At 37.2% G+C, this 19,784-nt stretch overlaps 1 protein-coding gene and 1 long non-coding RNA gene across 3 annotated transcripts in view; both read right to left on the reverse strand.

Moving 5' to 3' along the window:
* LOC146478892 (uncharacterized) overlaps positions 1–19,784 on the reverse strand; it is a 314,457-nt gene that overhangs the window by 259,891 nt on the left and 34,782 nt on the right. The window lies entirely within an intron of this gene.
* Positions 10–10,734, reverse strand: LOC146478908 (uncharacterized). 2 transcript variants are annotated; one of them, XM_085111621.1, is made up of 4 exons: positions 10,530–10,734; positions 5,002–5,040; positions 1,175–1,303; positions 10–1,082 (listed from the first exon to the last, which is right to left on the reverse strand). In XM_085111621.1, the coding sequence occupies exons 1-4, from the start codon at positions 10,590–10,592 to the stop codon at positions 945–947; spliced, it is 369 nt and encodes a 122-aa protein (XP_084967747.1). In that variant the 5' UTR covers positions 10,593–10,734; the 3' UTR covers positions 10–944. The 2 variants fall into 2 exon arrangements, with proteins under 2 accessions (XP_084967747.1, XP_084967748.1); XM_085111622.1 differs by lacking the exon at positions 5,002–5,040.

A 19,784-nucleotide genomic window follows, 5' to 3' on the forward strand; every position in this document is an offset into this window, starting at 1 on the left:
AACAACTGATCAACTTTTACAATCATTTCTCTTTTATTTATTGCTTAGAATGTATGTAAGAATTTTTATTTCGAGTCCCATACAAACTTTTCTATTTAATGTCATTAATTTGCAAAGAGTGCGCAAACGTGGATAAGCATTAACTCAGCTTCCTCTTAAGTCTTACAAACCTAACCACCGCACCTCCATCATACACAAAAGCATTAAAGGGACAGTATCACGCTATTTTTAGTAACACATTAAAAATCGAAAAGACGCTATTTGGTTGAAAGCAGCCAAGATATAATGACCAAAATTCCATTAAAGGACTATCAAAGAAACTATCCGGGGATATTTTCGCCGGCAGATGACCAAAATGAAAATGGGTTCAAATTTGGAAACGTCGGGCCGACGTTTTCAATTTTCGCTGTCGTAACACACTAAGAATTGGTTGCACTATATTTTGGTTCAACCTTTCGTCTTTGTAGAATCACTATTAACATTTCTTTTAATTAGCGATTTAGAGATTAACTACTGAGTACTGTAACCATAGTTAATAAAAGGCAATGGTTATGAAGCTTGACAAACTCTTTTGTTATATGTTTTTGTTAGCGTTTTTGGCCTTGACTGTGCACAAACTACAATAGATTTTGAAATTTTTTGGAGCAACTGACCAATAGAAACGTTCCTGCTAAGATATTCAACTGTGGTGTGAACATTTAAAACAAAGGATTGTGCACGGTCGAGGCCGTTCCAACATAAACTGCAGCACCGTTGCTTTCATGGCAAAGTTTCATAACCAGTCCCTCAATTAACTATGCTGTAACACAGTGTTCAAAGTTTAAATTTAGTGAATTTTTGCCAAAAATCATGATATCTCCCATGATACTGCCCCTTCAAGTCTGCTGCAAACAGGCACAATAATTTTGTCCGATGAATTTAATTTGTTTTCTACAGGTCCCTTTTTAATAAATGCCTTGTGATCGTAACTCGTCAATCTCATCTGGGTTAGGGGTGATGTAAACACAGCGCGGATAACCTCCTTTCCCTTTTCGTGTTGAGCAAGTTAAACCAAGTCGGCATGGACACTCACGAGCACCAGGCTGCATAAAAGAACAAAAAAATAAATAACAAAAAAGTAAGTAAAACACAACCAATCGATCAAGTGGCTAAGAGAGGAGACCTCTAATCTTACCCTTATGCGGGGGTTACACGCTTCTTTTAGCTGAGGTTGATGGAGGCAGGTTCCAGACTGCTTCGACCCCAGGCCTGCGCAACATTCCTTTGGGCGACAATCACTATGAGATCCGCATTTTAGAAATTTCTAAAGTGAAAAAAAAAAACATGTCGATAAGATGTTATTATATGGCTGAACTTAGCATCCGTGATGACAAGAATCATTCTGATTGGCTCCCTAGGCTCTCTACCTTTTACATTTTACAGTAACTGCCAATATTCTCACGCGCTGATTGGCTCGTATGAGAGTCAGATGAAAAACTGTAATTGATTAGTTAAATACAGACCGCTAACACAGACAGCTCGCGAATTGATTGCATTTGATTGTGTGCGTGCGTGTTTTGTTTTGTTTTTGAATTAGTAAGAAGACTGCTATGAAATCAAATAATTTTCTAGGTGTCTTGTTTACAAATTGGCGTAACGTTTTTGGAAATGGCTAAAAAGTGTATGTAATCAGTGTTCGTCATCTCAGTTTCTCCTTGCCCCCGCTTGGCAACAGAGATGTTCTCTGGAGGTCAGCAAATTTCTTCTTCCTTCATCTTTCGGGGCCAGGCACGTCGGAAAGGTTATGTTTTTACCTGCACTCTAGCTTTAAAGACCGCTTTTAACACCGAGAGTAGCACTTATCAGACACAAACATTTACATGTACCTGTCAGCGGAAACAATTTTCATAAATGGCCAAGTTCAGCTGTCTTGCCTTAGGCTCCAAGTTAGGTTGATATTTTTAGCAACAAATTATTTTGGTAAATTAAGTGATTTAATGCAAAATTACAAAATTAACCTACACTGCTAAATGGATAATTTATTGTACTAAAAGCTCCAAAAATAAAAGGTTTTTCAAACAACGGCGTCGAATTCGTCAAAATTTTTTCGTAGTCGTTGAATCTTCTAAAGAAAATTAGTGGAATTCAGTCATCGCTTGCGATAGTAGCGTTAAAGCTGCTAACTGTCATCCAGGAGGTTTTTCTTTCTTTTTTTCTTTTTCGAATAAGTAAGGATTTGGTAAAACATTTGACAATAAAAATCTGCGATAAAATATTGTAAAACATGGCACGACGTTTCGACGTTTCCAGAACGTCATTATCAAGTGAAAGTATAATAATGAAATCGAGTAAATATATTTTGTTGTTTTTTTAATAAAATTATCTAAGTGCTCTGTTCATGTGCCAATGGCGTTTAGGCTTCAAAGGGACAAGTGAAGTGAACACTTTCAATTGAACTCCTGTAAGCTCCAGTCAGTTTTCTAAATCGATAAAAGATTGGGAATTATGTAAAAGTTTCGATGCCTCTCGCAAAACAAACAATACCACAAAAAGTCATGGATTACTGACTAGCTAATGATGGCCTTGACCTACCGGGTAATTTACAAGGCTGTCTCGCTCTATAAAAAATATTAGTAATAAGTGGCTTAGTGTCCGGAAGGTCCGCATGGCTTAGACTCCCATCGCGAACTCGAAGCACTTCTCTAACCCATGCTCATGACTTGTTGAGTTCCCTGATACGATTATATTTATATAATAACTGTAAGAATTCCCGCTCGCTGATTGGCTCGCTATTGTTTATAGGAGTGCAGACAATAAAAATGACGTCAGATGTATCGCGCGCACTTTCCCAACGAAAAATAAATCCAGTTCCGCCCGTACTTTTTTCATGTTTTTGTAAAAAAAAAAAATCGACGACAGCTTTGTATGGTCTATACTCTTAGACCGTAAAATGACGCCATAAAATGTTCAAAACTTGGCAGCGAAACCACTCGTCTGCGGCTCGTGGTTCCATCAATCAGTTTTGAACATCTTATGACGTCATTTCATGGTCGACCATAAAACTCTATAGACCATGGAAAACTGCCGTTTGTTTCCTAAGCGCTCACATAATTCACTCAATGTTCACGGACGAGACTTAAACTTTCCGTTGTTGCTATAATTACAAGCCGTCAGAGTTAGGCCTGTATTTTTTTATGTAAACCTTTCTCCCACAGTGAAATAACTAAACATTTTTAGCACTCAACCTAAATATAGTAAGTTGACAAAAGAAACTCTAAAAGGAAACCGAAACAAATTGCAATAAAAAGCGGAAGGTCATGAATTATTATCTGTCATGTATATTGCAGTCCATTTCCAGCGTCGCTATCTTTAGCTATTGTTATTATTCCTAATGGTCTCTTTGTCATTGTGATGTACGGTTCTAAGGAATCAAGTTATTTTTGTCGTCGGTCTTTGTTCTTCCTTTGAGTAAAGGGGAAGTATCACGGAGATTTTGACCTTTTATTGTGAAAATGGTGCGACAACACCTTCACTTAGTTAAAAAATAATTCTAGAACATCAAGAAAAGAAATCAACTAAATTCCTGAAAGGAACAACTCATGACCTGCTCCAGTGCATTTTGGGAGCGAAAACGCGAGAACTTGAAAACAGTTAGCCTAATTTTTTTTAAGTTGCAGTCGATTCTAACCCAGTCCCTCTGTGGACAGAGACTCTCATTGATAGTCTTGGGACACTGGGGTGATAATTTACAACGAATTTGAGCAAAATTAGATTTCTGAAGATAAGAGAACGTTTTGAATCTTTTGATTCAACACCAAATTCCCGTGATACTTCCTCTTTAAATGCGCTAACACTTACCATTACCGTATTAGTCTTGCCTACTACTCATTTCCTGTCAGTTTTCGGAAGTCTTAAGCCGTAGTAAAATATTTTCACCCACGCTACGTTCTCATATCCGCGCGTTTTCAACCTTTTACACTTAAATAGAGATCTGTGTTTTCGTTATCATAAGCGAAAACATGCTTTGCTATGTTTATTTGTTCAGCTTCAGTCCTAACTAACTCGATCGAAGAATTTTTTCTCAATTCAATTTTTGGAGGAAGGAAAAAAAAAATGAATGTCTGTTATCGCCTTGGTGTGGCATGTAGGTGAAAATTCATTCACAAGTAGACGTTTTTCAAGTAAAAAAAAAAAAGAATCTGGGGTTTGAGTAGGGGGGGGGGGGGGTGGTTAGTAAGGATTGGCTCCAATCTACTAACTTGTATCTCAAAATGTACCCACGACTAGTCTTACATGTAACATCCCCCCGTGTAGTTGAATTTTTCTTCCTGCATACAAAAACTTATTGCTTGCTTGTTACTTCAAGAAATACTTTGTTCGCGTTAAACGACAAAAAAATTAAAAAAGAAATAAAAAAAAAAAAAGAAACAAACAAAATCGTGTGACCCGGTCTTGCAACTGGTTGTGTGACACACGTCCCGTTTAATTTTTTACTTTAATTTACGTTTTATCCGTCTGGATGAACGTGGGCGTTGTTCGTCTGGTTATTCGTCTCTAGTCAGATAAAGACAGAGACGAGACGCATTATCCGTCTGGACGAACTATCCTCCGTTGTTCGAATTCGTTTTGAACGACGCATAACGAAGAATAATTTGTCCAGACGGATAATGCGTCACTTGTCCGTCTTCATACTAGGGACGAAAAACCAGACGAACAACAAAGGTTGGCCCACGTTCGCCCAGACGGATAATGCGTCCTCCAGTATAAATAAAAACGGCCATTTAGGCGACTGGCCAGCGAGTTCCAAAGTAACATGCAACTAGCACACCCACGACTTGTAAAAACTGGGTGCAAGAAAAATTGTTAACTGTCACAGGACCCTTAAAACAAAGGACAACCGAAATCATTTGTGAAAATATCTAGGCCAAATCTCGCTACTTGAACATTTTTCTACTGCCCCCCACACCTCCCCCCACTGCAGTGTTCCTCACAAGAGTGTATGGACAACGCGGTAATCCTCACCTGTCGTTGTTGCGAGAAATCCACGCTCTGGCTACCTGACTGGAAAGTCGAGGAAAAAAAACCAAAGTTAGGCATCGGTAGAAATTAGGAACATTTTAGCCCGCAGAATTATCAGCAAAAACAAAATGTCATACAAAAAGAGGGAAAAAATTCCCCTCGCAAATCAATCTCGTACCCAGAGTCTTCAGGCTTTTTGGTCAGCGGGGCAACGCCGGGAAGACTCTGGGGACATCGAATTTTATTATCGCAGGATTTCTGCGGTAAAACAATGGAAACCGTTACGGAACAGCCAATCAAAAAAATGAATTTTTTCGATGTCCCCAGAGTCTTTCCGGCGTTGCCCCGCTGACCAAAAAGCCTGAAGACTCTGGGTACGAGATTGCTCGCAAATATCAAAACTCCCGCAAAAAATTCTAATAACCGCTGGGCAAAAACGATGACTATGGGCTCATATAACGCTGATGTGTTAAGGGAAGCATACAGCTGTTTCGACAAAGATTGTCCAAAAAAGCATACAAGCATACGCGACAATGCCGAAAGGTAGTCCGAGAAATTTCCCAGACTACCTTTCGATATTGTCGCGTACGCTTTTACGCTTTTTTGGACAACCTTTGTCGAAACAGCTGTATACAACGCACATTTTTGTATCGTGATCCAAAATATTACATTAACGTAAAACATGAGAAAAATCTCTCTTAAATGATGTCTTTTGAAGCGAAATTGGAGCATAGACGCCCGAAATATCGCAGTTTAAAGATAGCGAATTTCGGAAATTTAACGTGGAATGCCATGGGACGCCGTGGTTTTCAAAAGCAAAAAGGAAACATCGAAATCATACGCACGGAGCACAGGGGAGCTGTGAGACACAAGGTGAGTTATTTTGACGTATATATTTTTATTCCTGGATACACATTTTTATGATCGCATTCGGTTTTACGATAAGCGTTGGTTATAAACTATGAGTTTTGATTTTCTCGATAATCCTCTCTTCTACGCCTTGTAATTTTTCACGTTAAAACTGATCGCAGAAAACGTTCAAAAGAAAACATGAAATTTTACGTGTCCACTTTCATTTGTGTACGATGTGTTCTCTAATAGATCAGTCTATCATGTCTGGTATACACTTTTTTACATTTGCTAGTTCTTCAAGAAATATGCCATTAAATATTTCATTCTTCATATATTTTCATTTTAAATTTTCGCTTTCTTCGCTTCAATGCTAAAGCTACCGCAGGATATCACATTCGCGGGCTCAAATGTCACCGATTTTTTATTGCCGAATGTAAATCTCTCAGTTTTAACTGAAGAGTGAATCGTTGCCAGTTTAATTTACTGTAAAAAATACCAGCCTGTGAAGTGACTCAGTTAATTGATTACCCAAAGTTGATGAAATATCGTCCTAAGTAGCAAAACTATTACCGAGCTCTATTTTGTTAAAATACAATGTCTAATTTGTATTTTACTTTCTCTCCATTGCCAGCGGATTCACTCTTACTCGCATTTACATCGGTACCTTTTCAAAAACATGGGAGCGTGCACGTTTTGACTGAGCATAATATGGACAATATGTCTTACAAAAACCACTTTACACCGCCTCTTGATCGACTGACAAAGCAGTGTACCTGTCTTGTTAAGAGTTTTCAGACTGGAAGTGAAATATGGAATTGAAATATAGGACAGCATGCATCGATATCGCAGAGGCCACAGGTTCGAATCCCGATTCAAGCCTGAATTTTTCTCAGGTTTATCTTTTCGCAGCTGCTTAAGTTACTCACGTAACTGCGACAGTTTCTCGTTTATCATTGGCGACCTTTAAATTTGGCTACGAGAGGAAGGTTAAGTACAGGTACGAATTTTTGGAATCTAGTACGTGTGCTTTAGGTATAATCACTTGTCACGCCAATCTTGCCGGTTTGAGGGTTTTTACGGTTTTTGCTGGGAAACAACAGGAAGGTGCTACAGTTCTGGTGGCGCGTCTAGTTTAAAATTTGAAAGTTGCACTCGTACTCAATCTCGTGCACGTAGTCAAATGTAAACAATAAGCAAGAAACCGCACAACGAAAATGCTTCCGAAATTTGAGTCAAATGTAAAGGCTCTATTGCCCGTTTCGAAGTTCGTAACGGAAGGGAAAGGGCCCTAATTTACACATTGTTCAAATTGCACCATGCGAAGAAATGAATCCCATCGGGAGAAAGATCACATAAAAGTTAGTACGTTTGCCAAGTTTGGTTATGTTTCATTACGTAGTAACTAGGCTGTGACCTGTCAAAGGTCGCTCAAATTCTGAGATGTCGTCCCCAAATCCATATATGGAAAGTTTCTAATTTTTCCGATTTTTGAAAGCCTTCTAAATGGTTGCAATCTCAAACTTGGTAGACTAACTAATTTTAATGTGATCTTTCTCGTGATAGAATCTAATTTCTGATTAAATGAAAATGTAAAAACTCGTCCCCAGAACGCGCAATCACCGGACCAAATCCGAGTTGCTTTGAACCTTATTATGAAAGCGAGGCTAAGTACAAAGTTTTTTTTATGAAAATTAGTTTTCGTTCATACGCAAACAAAATTAATTTTCATATCAAAAGGTTTGCACTTAGCCTCGCTTTCATAATGAGGTTCACAGCAACTCGGAAATGGTTTAAAGGCTAATTAATACGTCAAATAATTCGTGACGTCGAGCAAAATTCAAGTGACAGATAAGAATTGAATCTGCTCTTTGTTTAACTTTTGTATTATTTAGGTCTCTACTGGCGTGCGTAAGGGAGAAATCTGGTTAAATGCCTTGATTTTGTAAGTTTTCAGCGTTTTATCTTTAACATATACCCGTTCGAGGATTTTATACTAAAATGCTCGTCATGGAGTCGATCGTACAAGTAGGGTCACAATAAATCTTTCAGGAAATTTTTAATAATTTCAGTAGAATGTTTACGAAGAAGAAAAAATGGGGAGGATTGGGTTTTTTATTTGAAAATGTGAAACTGAGTTGAAATAATTTTAAACATAGTTTTAAGGTGATTAAAAAAATAAAATGTGTGTGCCACCTGGCCGTCTGTCTTGGTTTTGCAAACAATTATTTACCCATATCTTATGTCCTCAGTTCTTAAATCACATACTGTTTCATAAAAAAAAATCAACCAAATTGTCCCTTTAAAATTGTTTTTGTGCGATTTTCTGGGAATTGGTAGATAATGCCAAACAAGCTACAGGCCATGGATTCTGTGAATCAGAATCCGTTCCGTTCCCTAAAAAACGACCTAAAACTTTCTGCGATTTAAATTTTCAGCTGCAAAATCCGAACAGATAAAATATGTTAGGTTTCGAAGATAGGCCTTTTAAAAGGCCATAAAATTATAACGACCTGGAACACAGGAACTAACATCACAAGTATTTTGGTTAAAAATTCGCTTGCGTCTTCTAAAGAAGCGAAAAAAAACATTTGCTTTTGCTTAATGACTAGCCATTTGAGGTTTCACTTAGTCGCTTTTTGTATGTCTTCCGTAAAAAGAGAGATCTATTGCTCATGAGTCATTTTTAAACAGCGGGTGGTGGGAATGGCGTATCATCGATAGACTGGCCAGTTGTTTAGACGAAGTGCAGACATTACGGGATTGTTATCAGACCTGTCAGTATCGTGGGTATTTCTGCATGCAAAATCATGGCGAGCGCAAGGCGAAAAAAATTACTTTTCCTCACCGCAAGTCAGTCAACTTCGATTAAAATGTAGACATGATAAGAAGTTCAAAAATTATAAATTACATTAGCAGTACGTGATGTAAGAAACGTTTCTCCAAAGCAGATGTAAACTTACAACTGAGAACGTGACGGCCTGGAAATGCGGAAGTTGCTTGTTTTTCACTTGCTCATTTCAGTATATATATAAAAAATCTTTTCTCTCTTTCCCCCTAGGTCGATCGGAAATATCCTGTTTTTGTTTCCTATCGCCCTTAGATCTGTATCTCGCTTCCAGTTTCGTGGGCGAAACTCAATTTTAACAAGGAAGTAAGTCGTATTAAATAGTGCAATAATTTTGTTAGGTAAATTGGCCTAAAAATCACGTGGTTTGAATTGAATTTTCGACAATTTTAATTTCGTAAAAGAAAGGGAATTGAAAGAGCGGCACGAATTCTATTAGGCTTAGCAAATCGGTAAAGGTTTTAACAAAAACAAATGTATGTTTATTTTGTGGTACATCATAGTTATGAAAAGTGAATTAAAGGTCAGGAGGGAAAAAAGTGAATGTAAAACTGAAACGCTGAAAGCTTGAGAAGCACATTATGAATGTAAATTTGGATGCAGTGGGTTTACTGCCGGAAAAGCATGAGAAAGGCGGGCTCTTTTTTAATGCCATTAACGTTTTATACACTTGATGCAAATAGCCATGCTGGTTTTCACATAAGATGATGTTTTTAATTCAAACCAATTATCTTACAGAAACCCGTCGGAACAAACAGACGTGTTGTAGATTTAGAGGCTTGAGTACTGTTGAATGATTCAAAAATAATGAAGTGGACCGGGAACTTGCAAATTCTGCTTGTTCAAAACCTTTTTACTTCTCAACATGAAGGGCTGAGTCTCACAAGGAAGATTTTTCCTCTAATTTGTAAAGCAATTGGACAGATAAACAGGCCAATGAACGAGCTACAGAGCATAACTGGAAATCAACAGTGTGAATTAAGCTCAAGCAACTTTTACCGGGTGAGTGATTGCTTCATATTGAGAAACGCCGGAATAATGAACCGACTTAAATACGCTGCGACAATTTCGCAAAAAAATAAAATAAAATGCGATTACATTAAATAAAACTCAGACGCCCAACACAAACCTCGCCAAAGCTTTATTTTTGGCCTGCCTTTAGGTCGACTTACAACACACTATGTCTTTTTATGAATGACGCGAAAAGAAAATACACTAAATTTGTAGGACTTCCTGTTTCTTAAATTGCCAGAGCACGCCCCCGATGAAAAAATTCTATCTTATAAATCAATTTTAAACATAACTTTTTATTTTGCCTGAGGTCGTTTTGAAAGATTTCGAAGTTCAAAAATTCCTTGGTGAACTTAAGACAACACCTTTTTTTTTTTAGTTTAAATCTTTCACTTTTGTTTTCTTTTTACAAACCGCAAAGAAATTTTTATCTTTTAGATTCGCCGCAAAAAGTTTCTTAATTGCGCTATAAGTAATAAGGTCTGAAGCGAGGGTTTTGGAGGTGACACTCGCATTTCAATTTTCCATTTCTCGTTAAATTTCTGTCAAAAGGAAGAAGACACTGATTGTACAACTGTTACAGACAAATCATAGGTTTGAATGAATAAAGCATAAAAGCAATTTTATGCTGGTATTATCTGCATTGATATTAACACTGGTATAAGAAAAAAAGAGAGGAAAAGCTGAGAAAAAAATAACCGTGAAACTGCAGCGGTCATTACGACTATTGCAAAACTGAAAAAAAATTAAACATGAAGAGCAAACACAAGAACCAAAAAAATTAACTAGAAAAATAATAAAACTTATTGCTTGTATGTCTTACCTGGGTGAAACTCTTTGCTACTAGCAATGAAAATATGGCTATCCAGAGAAAGAAAGATTTCATATTGATGGTCTTCTTGATGTGTACAGTGCAAACACTAATGAACTGTGGTGCTCTTGAAATCAGCGTCTGCCTTAATATACGACGAAAAGATGCACGGACGTTTCCAGATCAGACCTACACTCGCCCCCGCTTTTGTAATCAAGGCACTCAGATTGCCTGCGAAGCGTGCTTTTTGTATTTATATGCGCGTATGATACCGGATACCAATTTATCAAGTCACAGAAGCTATAGCACGCATTAATTTCTGAGTTTTTGGGTCAAGACTAGTGGCGTAGCCACGGATGATAAATCGTGGTAACATTGTTACGGAGTAATTTTAGCTCACGTTTAAGATTGCCCACGAGGATGGGAAACGAAAAGATTATCGCGGTAACATTTTTGCTGGCCGGTTTATTTTCAGCTGAACTGGAGCAGATGTTTCATTGTTTGTCCTGTTGTTGTATAACAAGGTTCTCACCCGGAAATAAAGAAAATGCGTTTGAAAGACGAACTGTGTCTTTGAAATGATCGTCCGCCATAGGTTGAGCCTTTCAAAATGGCTGTTACCAAAACTGTTTTTTTTTTTTTTTCATTGTGAAACATTTAAATGAATGGAACCTTTATCTTCCTTTTTTTGTGGGACGTGGGAGAGATGTAAAACAAAATATTAAGTGCATGCAGCTGATTCGCCAACCCTCCAACAGATTCATATATTCACATATAAGCTGAACGCGAAAAAGTGTCTGCGTTTCCTGTTCTTGGTAGATGCAACATCAAATGTTGTTATAATTAAGCAAAATTCCTGACTGAAAAAAAGAAAATCCCATCCAAAGAGAAACCGCGTTTTTTACGCGGCTGTTAAACTTAGGGGGAACTTCACGATGCTTTTCTTTTCAGAGATAAGAATTGATGCGATCAAAACTGTGTTACGGTGTGGAAAGATTTTGACTTTAAGTAAATGGAATTTTTAGGCTTCCTCGTTCTGTGGGAAGTAGCAGAGGGTAGAAGATGAATTAAACATGAGTGTGAGTATCTGGATTACAGATCAACTTCCTGCTTCTTCATATCATGAACGTTATGTACTAAGACTTAACTTTAAGTTATAGGACTTATTAAACTAAACAACGACAAACTGAAGAAGTGGGTATTTTAAGGTCTTGGCAGATATACAACTTTATTTTAACCAGACGGTACGCAAAACCTTATATTTAACAAATTAAAATGTCTGTTATCATCTGAAGCCCCAGCTGAATGAAATATATCATCATAAAAACTAAATATATCAAAAATACTGAATTAAAAAGAGACTGATTGTGATCGTTTTTATCTTGATTTTTGTTATAAGGCGTATCAAAAAAGCGAGCAAGTAAGAGAGAAAAACTTAATTTATTCCATTGTCCTTTGCGCAAACTAGACACTCTTTTTTCCTTGAGTAGGATTGACACCAGTTCAGCCTAATAACCTTTTCAAGCTTACAGCTCTAAATTGAATGTTTTGTACTTTTAATTTACGTTGTAATTTTTTTCTAGGAAAGTGGGTTTTTACATTTAAAAAATGCTGAAAAAATTTCATACAGTCAAGATTTTAGTGAGTGTGTAAACTTTCGATTCCCTAGAAAAGTAGAAAATCAGTAATGAAACCATTCTTGCAATGTAATGTATCACTCAATTATTTTTTCGAAGTTTAGTGTTAAATTTTTTAAATCAACCACAATATGTTTTGTTTGACAAGAAGTTAACTGACCTAGTATTTAAGCCTCACCAAAAATTAAAGCCCCACAAAACATTATACAACGGGTGATATACGTGTTATAACATGAAAGATCCTACTCAAACCAATTCAAAGATTTCAAAAGGCATCCATAAGGGTAAAAAGATATGTTTAGTTAAAAAATTTTGAAGCGACGTCCTCTTGAAAAGTGTTAATTCAGTTCCGTTTATTCAAAGAGGAAATGCACCAGATAACAAAAAAACTTGAAATGCGTTCCTAGTTTTAAAATAAATTAAACTATAGCGGCAAGATAAATCGAAGTTTTAAGAGGCATACTGGTTGCCTTTGATTTCTAATATAAAATTTTTTTGATGATAAATATATGAACAACAGCCGTGCCCTCAAGCGTTTGAAAATTTGAGGTGATTATAGTGTCCCTCATTGATTCACACCTTCGTGGGAAATAACATCTATTCAGAGAAATGAACTGAAAAAATACAAATCATCGTACAAATTGGCAAGACAAACAAACCAAACAAATTTTCGCCGAGAGCGTCACAGTGAAATTAAAGCTCTGTCAACAAAACATTTCCAAAGACAATCTTAAACTGCTCACATCCGGGCTTTAAAAACAAAATGACGGAGATAGTTATCTTGGGAGAAAACATTAAAGGCTCGAATTTGCACCTGAATTGAGAGTAGCTTTTAAACTCTTGACCATTTCAAAGCTGTCCATTTTGTTGCTGTTTTATTGTCTTCCTGTCAAAATGGCAGATGTTCAATGAAAGGGCTGTATCTACTAGCTCAACAATGTCAGGTGTTGATAATACGAGAACTTGCAAAATGAAAACAATGGCTCCAGTTGCAGATCAGTGCCAGTACTGCAAAAAGTGGATTTACACTTCACTTGCAGATGAACCTAAAATGGTACCGATAGCTCAAATTTTAAACGGCAATGACCTCAGTGAACAGCTAAAATTTTGAACAGTTAATTGAAGAGCCAATAAAACATAAACATTAAATTTAAAACCAATGAAGGGCGTATGTCATTTCCATTCGATGGAGCTGAGGAATAAAACACTGAGACATATCCCTTCAGGGGCTTTATTTCTAGATCGTTTTAAAGCAAATTTGTGCAAGCTAATAGTTCACTTTGATCTGTTTGGATACTTAAGTTGAAAATTTAAATTGCAGAAATTTTAGGGATTACGGACCGAAACTGAATCTTATTTTCCAACTGATTTCCGAGCTGCGGTTGTGGACTTTCCAAACATGTTATCCGGCCTTGTTGAGCACTCAAAGCGAAATATTGGCCTCTCAAAAAACAAAAGAGATTAGTTTTTCAGTGTTAGGAACGTTTAGGGTGACGTTTTGCTAATGAAACCACTAGTTTTTCTTCGCAATTTAATATGAATTCATGAGGTGGGTAATGCCTTCCGAACAATTATTCCAAACTGAAAATGAACCGCTGAGGACCCTGAAGACTTCGAGCTAGTTTAAGGGGCAGTGTCACCGAGCTATTTTTGTGCCAATTTTAATGGTAAAAAAACATAGTTATATCCATGGAAAGCTTAAAAATAACGATTCAGTTCTGTTAACAATAACCCTACTAGTGCACAGAAACTAGAACCAATTATGTTTGATCGCAGATGGCTCGGGTGGAAATGGATTTAACTTGGCCAATTTTTTAAGTTCTTCCTGTGTGTTTTAGAAAAATCGTTAAAACTGATTAAAGCTTGTTCTTCCTCGAAGAAATCCCTTAACGTTTTATTACCGATGTTTCTCAAAGCAATTTCATGTTAGAAGCTAAACTGGTTCTTTGTCAAATATTGGAGCAGTTTTAACCAAAATGCTACAAAATCGCCGTGACAGTGCCTCTTTAAGGCTGGTTTCCATATGATCGCGGATCGCAGATCGCAGATCGCAATAAGGTCTGCGATCGTCTGCGATCGTCTGCGATCATATGGAAACTACTTCTGCGATCGTCTGCGATCCTGCGATCGCGATCGCAGACGATCGCAGAAGATAGAACCATGTTCTATCTAAAGGCTGGTTTCCATATGATCGCAGACGATCGCAGACCTTATTGCGATCTGCGATCCGCGATCATATGGAAACCAGCCTTTATTGCGATCTGCGATCCGCGATCATATGGAAACCAGCCTTTAACGATGAATGCATTCGTGAGACAATAGGGAGTTTTAGCAACGACGACGACGACGACAGCGGAAACGTCACTATTAAAATGAATTTGCGTTTTTTGAAACATCCTCACAATTATTCCAATTCGCTTTAAATATCAAATGTAGCTTATATTTCCTGGAATTGAATTCTTGGACAACACACCAAAGTTTAGAAAGAGTAAGAAAAATTCGTCGTCGTGTGTTTACGTCCTCCATAAAACGTTCCATCAGGAAATTTCACGTCCTAGTCGTGCAGCAACAGTAAAAAATGTATGAAAAAGTCTAATGCACGTGCAGAGTTGTTGTTTTGGTTATTAGGCCTGTTGCTTTTTTGACGCTCTCGTTGCCGTTGCCGTCGTCGTTGCTAAAACTCCCTAATAGCCGCTTGAAGCCAACGTTAACATATGCATATGCCGGGTCGGCAAGAATACACTTCCTGCTCATGATTGAAGATAAGATTTGAAAACCAATAAAATAATACAGCAGACCAAGTCCAGTAAGTAAGAGAGACAAAATCGAACGCAGTGGGTAATCTAAATGATTTTCCAGAGAAATCGGCTTTCAATGCCCAAGCAAACGTAATGAAAAGTTTGCGCTGTCAAAACGGTGATAGTAAATTGAGAAAAAGAATTGGAGGGAGGAGTTGGAGGCGAGTTGGTGTTCCTCTCTGAGTATTGCGTCAGGTTAGGACAATTACAATATGTATGGAAAATAAACATTTCACTTTTTGCATCTATATATTTTTACAATATCTTTGGGGTGCCTGCTTTTAGTTTTCAATTAAGATGAAAAGTTGCCTTCTTTGTTTATCATGGCAAGGTGAAATGGCCGGTCATTCTTATTTTTGCTACCAACTGGTCTAGACAAGTGGCGTATTTTTTTTTAACTTATGGTTGATGACAATCTCCTTTTTTACAAGACAAAACGCATTTCCCAAGCTTTTCAGTGTAAATATTTATTAAAAAATCAATTTCCTTTGTCTGTTTAACTCTTCGTTTACAAGGGAAATTAACGAACGACAAAAACGTAACACGACCACGTTTCGACGAACTTTATTTCATCATTGTCCAGTGTGGAGAAATCGGATATACATGTATACAGAAATGTGAAAAGGTACATGCAAATTAAATTCAAGCAGAGTTAATCAGAAGTTTGTTTCGTTGTATTACAAAGTGGTCATAGGACAAACTGCACAATCGGCTGGCATTATTTTGACCCTAAAATCGTATTGAGTCATCTACATTTTCTTAGCTTCCAAACTGGTCTTTGAACTTTAAAATTAAATCAGAGATTCCGAAAAAATAAATAATTATTGATTGATGCGAGAGGTTATACTCAGAAATTTCTAGATTCATATTTCACCCTGTAGGAATATATATTTTCTCAAGGTCAGAGTAAATGCATTCTTAATTATTAAAGCCTGATGACCATGTTTTGACTATGATAACTTCCTCAATTTTGGGATGGTTGTTTTTGTGGTTCAAATGCACTGATAATTGTTATGTCATTTAGTGTTTACTGGTCCCGTTTTGTAAGATAACTAAAGATTCATTTTCAAAATTGCCCTTGGCATGCAGGTTAACTCCCGCATACTTTGGTGGTCAAAACACACTGATAATTATAACGCCCTTTGGTGGTCAAAACACACTGACAATTACAACGCCCTTTGGTGGTTAAAACACATTGATAATTATTAAACACACTGTTAATTATAAATTAATGGCCCCTTTGCGTGAGCCCTGCTACTGTTGAAGAGTTCTAGTGCAGACTACTTAGGCATAGAGCTGCTATAGTTCGGTTTTATTTGATGATAGTGGTCTGGGCAAACGCGCAACAGACGTGCCCGTTTTACATTATTTCGCTGGGGAAATAGGGCGGACGTGAGCTTATAATTATAGACACTGCCGCTATCAGTCGCACCTAATTTTATGATTGCGAAACAGGATAAAGTGAATAAACAAACTTGAAATAGACACCAAGGGTGGTCACTGCTAGAGTTTTTTAAGTCCCTAGTGGTTCTTTTATGTCTCACAAGACTGATAAGTGAAAGTGAAAAGTGCTACGGTTTTTTGTTCTTGTCCGAGAAGACTAGAAAGTCTAAATATCTGCAGATGTCGGAGCAAAGGCAGCACTTTCTCCTCAGTTATTTTAAGAGCCTGAGTGTTGTTCTGGTCAAGGAATGGAACCCGGATTTACCGCTCTAAAGTCTGGTACCCAACTAATTGAGCTAAACGGTAGGTTGCTTCGCTATTTCAAATTGAAACCAGTTTTGACAGTTTCGGATCAATTCGTGTCTCCCGTCAAGAAATGATGGTCGAGCTAACCTTTAAGTTATAACGTTCCCACTTCTGAAACAAGTTTTGTCTACTCAACTCTTCTCGGAGACCTTACCCCGGCACCTTGGCACATATGTGCCAACCTCTGGATATCTCCAATACGGAGATTTCTCGTCTTCTGCAGCCCACTCCGCCCCCACAATTCCAAAATTAACTAACGCCTCTCCCACACACTTTCCCGCAAAATTGACCCAATTCGTTTTCTTAATTTTTTTGTAAAAGTTGATTTCTCACGTACTGGTTGAAAGATCGTGGAACCATCACATGAATCAAGCGTGATTGCCCGTCGTCTCCTGTCCTCAAGCCATTAATTCCTCGCGTGTCAATTGACAGGCCATACTGCCTCCGATCAGGCGACGTGTTCCGGTGCGCTTTGTCCCCAAGACAAAGTGGTTCGCAGATTTCTGCACCATTAAGTATTAAGACCAGTTGTAATCCTTTTCTCTGTTATGCTTTCTCTGTTATTTGATGCTTCTAATCATATTTATATAATTATTTATTTGACTGTCTTTATACCGTAGTGTCTTGTATTATTGTCACGGACCATCCTTGTAATTCAGCTTTTTAGGCTGCGAGAGGGATATCAATAAACTATTATTATTTATTACAATTTGAAAAACCGATATTTTTTTTTCTTTTGGACAATTTTGAGGTAAAATTGAGAAAATAACGGTAGTCCCTTGTGTCCCAGACAAGCCCAGATAGTTGGCAATATATAATGGCGGCCAGGGAGTAATATTTGCCGAGTACTGAAGTGTTTTAGTGGATATTTGAGAAAATATAGCTGTCCCCAGGCAAAAATATGTCATCACGGTTGGTGAGAAAACTTCTAGTTGCAATGATTTACACAGTTGCAACCCATTTTTAATAAATGACCCTCCAATGTGTCACTGCGTGCAAGAAAAAATTGTTATTAATAAGTTTTATTTGTTTTTCTGCTTAAAAAAATACCAAAAAAATACAACGTTTACTCTCAGGTAAGCAGCTTGCCTGAAGCGTGAAACCTACCTAAACAAGTGAACGCAACTTGTACTTTGCTGGCGATTTCTAAGTCTGTTACCCACAGTGTACTTCAGTGTGTTGGTAGTTTGAAAATAATTCATAATTAACTGTTCAAAGATTGGTTTTCGCTCAATTCTTCTTTCTAACGATCTAACAAATGCTGCAGAGTTATTGATGTTTTATAACTAGACCTTATTGGTCATGTTATTTTCCTGGGCTTCAAATCTGCGCACTTTGTAAAAATGTAATCGTGACACCGCGTTCGAAGTAAAAAGTGTTACTCAGGATCCAGATCAAGTTATACCTTGCAAGTGCCTAGGTAACCTGAGTGACTGCCGATTTCCTCAGGGTGTTGAAGAGTTTTGTGTATATTGAGAAAATAATTGTTTCGGACAAAAAACCTTCCTGTGATAACGATAGGAAAGGAAAACTGAAAATTGTTGCTGAGAAACAATACGTATGAGGATTAGTAAACGTCAGGCGACTCTAAAATAAAAACAAAAAGACATTTTATACTTGTATCATAATTCAGTATAAGAATCGAAAGATTACTTTTCCGTTCGCTACACAATCCTTAAATAAATCGACGTCCTTATACGTCAGCAAATCTCGACTCCATAAGTCATGATACCTTTTGTATACGCATGGGGCTCATGATGTATCAGCTTATATTAATGTAAACAATAAGCAATGGACCGCACAGCTGTTTCGAGCTGGTTGTCTCTCATTAGCATGGTGTAGCATAACAAAAAGTGGAACAACCAACGCGAGTCGAGTGGTCTACCAAATGCGCGTAGTAGTGATTTCGGATGGGCCCAAATTCAGACATCCGTCCACGTTATGTTTTTTTTTTTTTTTTTTTTTTTTTTAGAATATTTTATTAGAGTTAGTTTTTACAAGAAACAGTAACAGTAAACTATACAAAGTACATATAAACAGTGGCGTTTTACAAGATATTCTGAAGTATATACGTAAGTTACAATAGATTTTATGTACAGTACATATGTATATTATCATACTTACAAGGGAAAGAAAAAAAAACAAGTAACGACAAAAATAAAGTGTTTAAAGAAAAAAAAAATAATTACAAAAAACTTCCATATATTTCAGTGAATTTAGTAAGTTTGTTGTTTTGAATAGCAATTTCTCTTTGTATGTTAACTTTTTCCATTAAGAGTGACAGAAAACTGTCGAAACATAGTTTTTCATCGTGTAAGCACGTTATGTGATGTAGAGAATTTCTTAGACCACAAGTTTGTATGAATCAGATGGCATGCAGTAACAAAACACCTCTTCTATGTGAGCTCTCAACTGTGTTTGCACCCTATCATAGGCCTGGCTTTTTGTGTTTTCTGGGGTCGGTGCCCCTCCATAACTTCGCAAGTATAAAAGCTATGACAATGAACCTTAGAGGATTGACAGTACGTCCGAAGACGTTTTCTTAGAGGTCCGCAACGGGAAGTCATGAGGTCCTATGATGTGGTAATTACGTCATGATTTCCAAATGGCGGCCATCTTGGATCCACCGTCTTAAATTTCTGGATTTCCCCAAAACTTCAGGAAAGCGCCGAAATTGAATTGAATGAAAAGTAATCAAAAGCAATAAAGAAACGCTAATATGAGCTAAAATATAAAAGTTGTAGTAAGAAAAGTAATTTTTCTTCATTTTGAAAAGGGATTTTACATTTTCAGACGGACGCGAAAGTCATAAATCCCGACGATGGGTTTATTGAAACCGATTTGAAGAAACACTATAGCTTACTCAGTCGATATACTATAAACTAAATTCGATTTTGAGACGGCATTACGGCTATATAATGACGGCTAGTTGGACGGAAAATATATTCCGTATTGGGGAAGCCCAACACGGAATATATTTTCTCCCAACGCTGTCATTATAAAGCCGTAATGTCGTCTCAAAATCAAATTTAGTTTTTTTTATCGCGATACAAACATTTTGTTGGAGAGAGTAAACGGATAAA

This window comes from Pavona decussata, unplaced genomic scaffold (genome assembly GCF_977016875.1).
Source record: "Pavona decussata unplaced genomic scaffold, jaPavDecu1.1 SCAFFOLD_62, whole genome shotgun sequence".
NCBI classification, from domain to species: Eukaryota; Metazoa; Cnidaria; class Anthozoa; order Scleractinia; family Agariciidae; genus Pavona; species Pavona decussata.

What these genes read in the sequence shown, in the direction of transcription:
- LOC146478908 (XM_085111621.1), bottom strand. Translation starts at nt 10,592, where the DNA reads ATGAAATCTTTCTTTCTCTGGATAGCCATATTTTCATTGCTAGTAGCA. An exon ending in ATTTCTCGCAACAACGACAG is followed by an intron (nt 1,304 to 5,001) that starts GTGAGGATTACC and finishes TTTTCACTTTAG; the next exon opens with AAATTTCTAAAATGCGGATC. An exon ending in CGTGTAACCCCCGCATAAGG is followed by an intron (nt 1,083 to 1,174) that starts GTAAGATTAGAG and finishes TCTTTTATGCAG; the next exon opens with CCTGGTGCTCGTGAGTGTCC.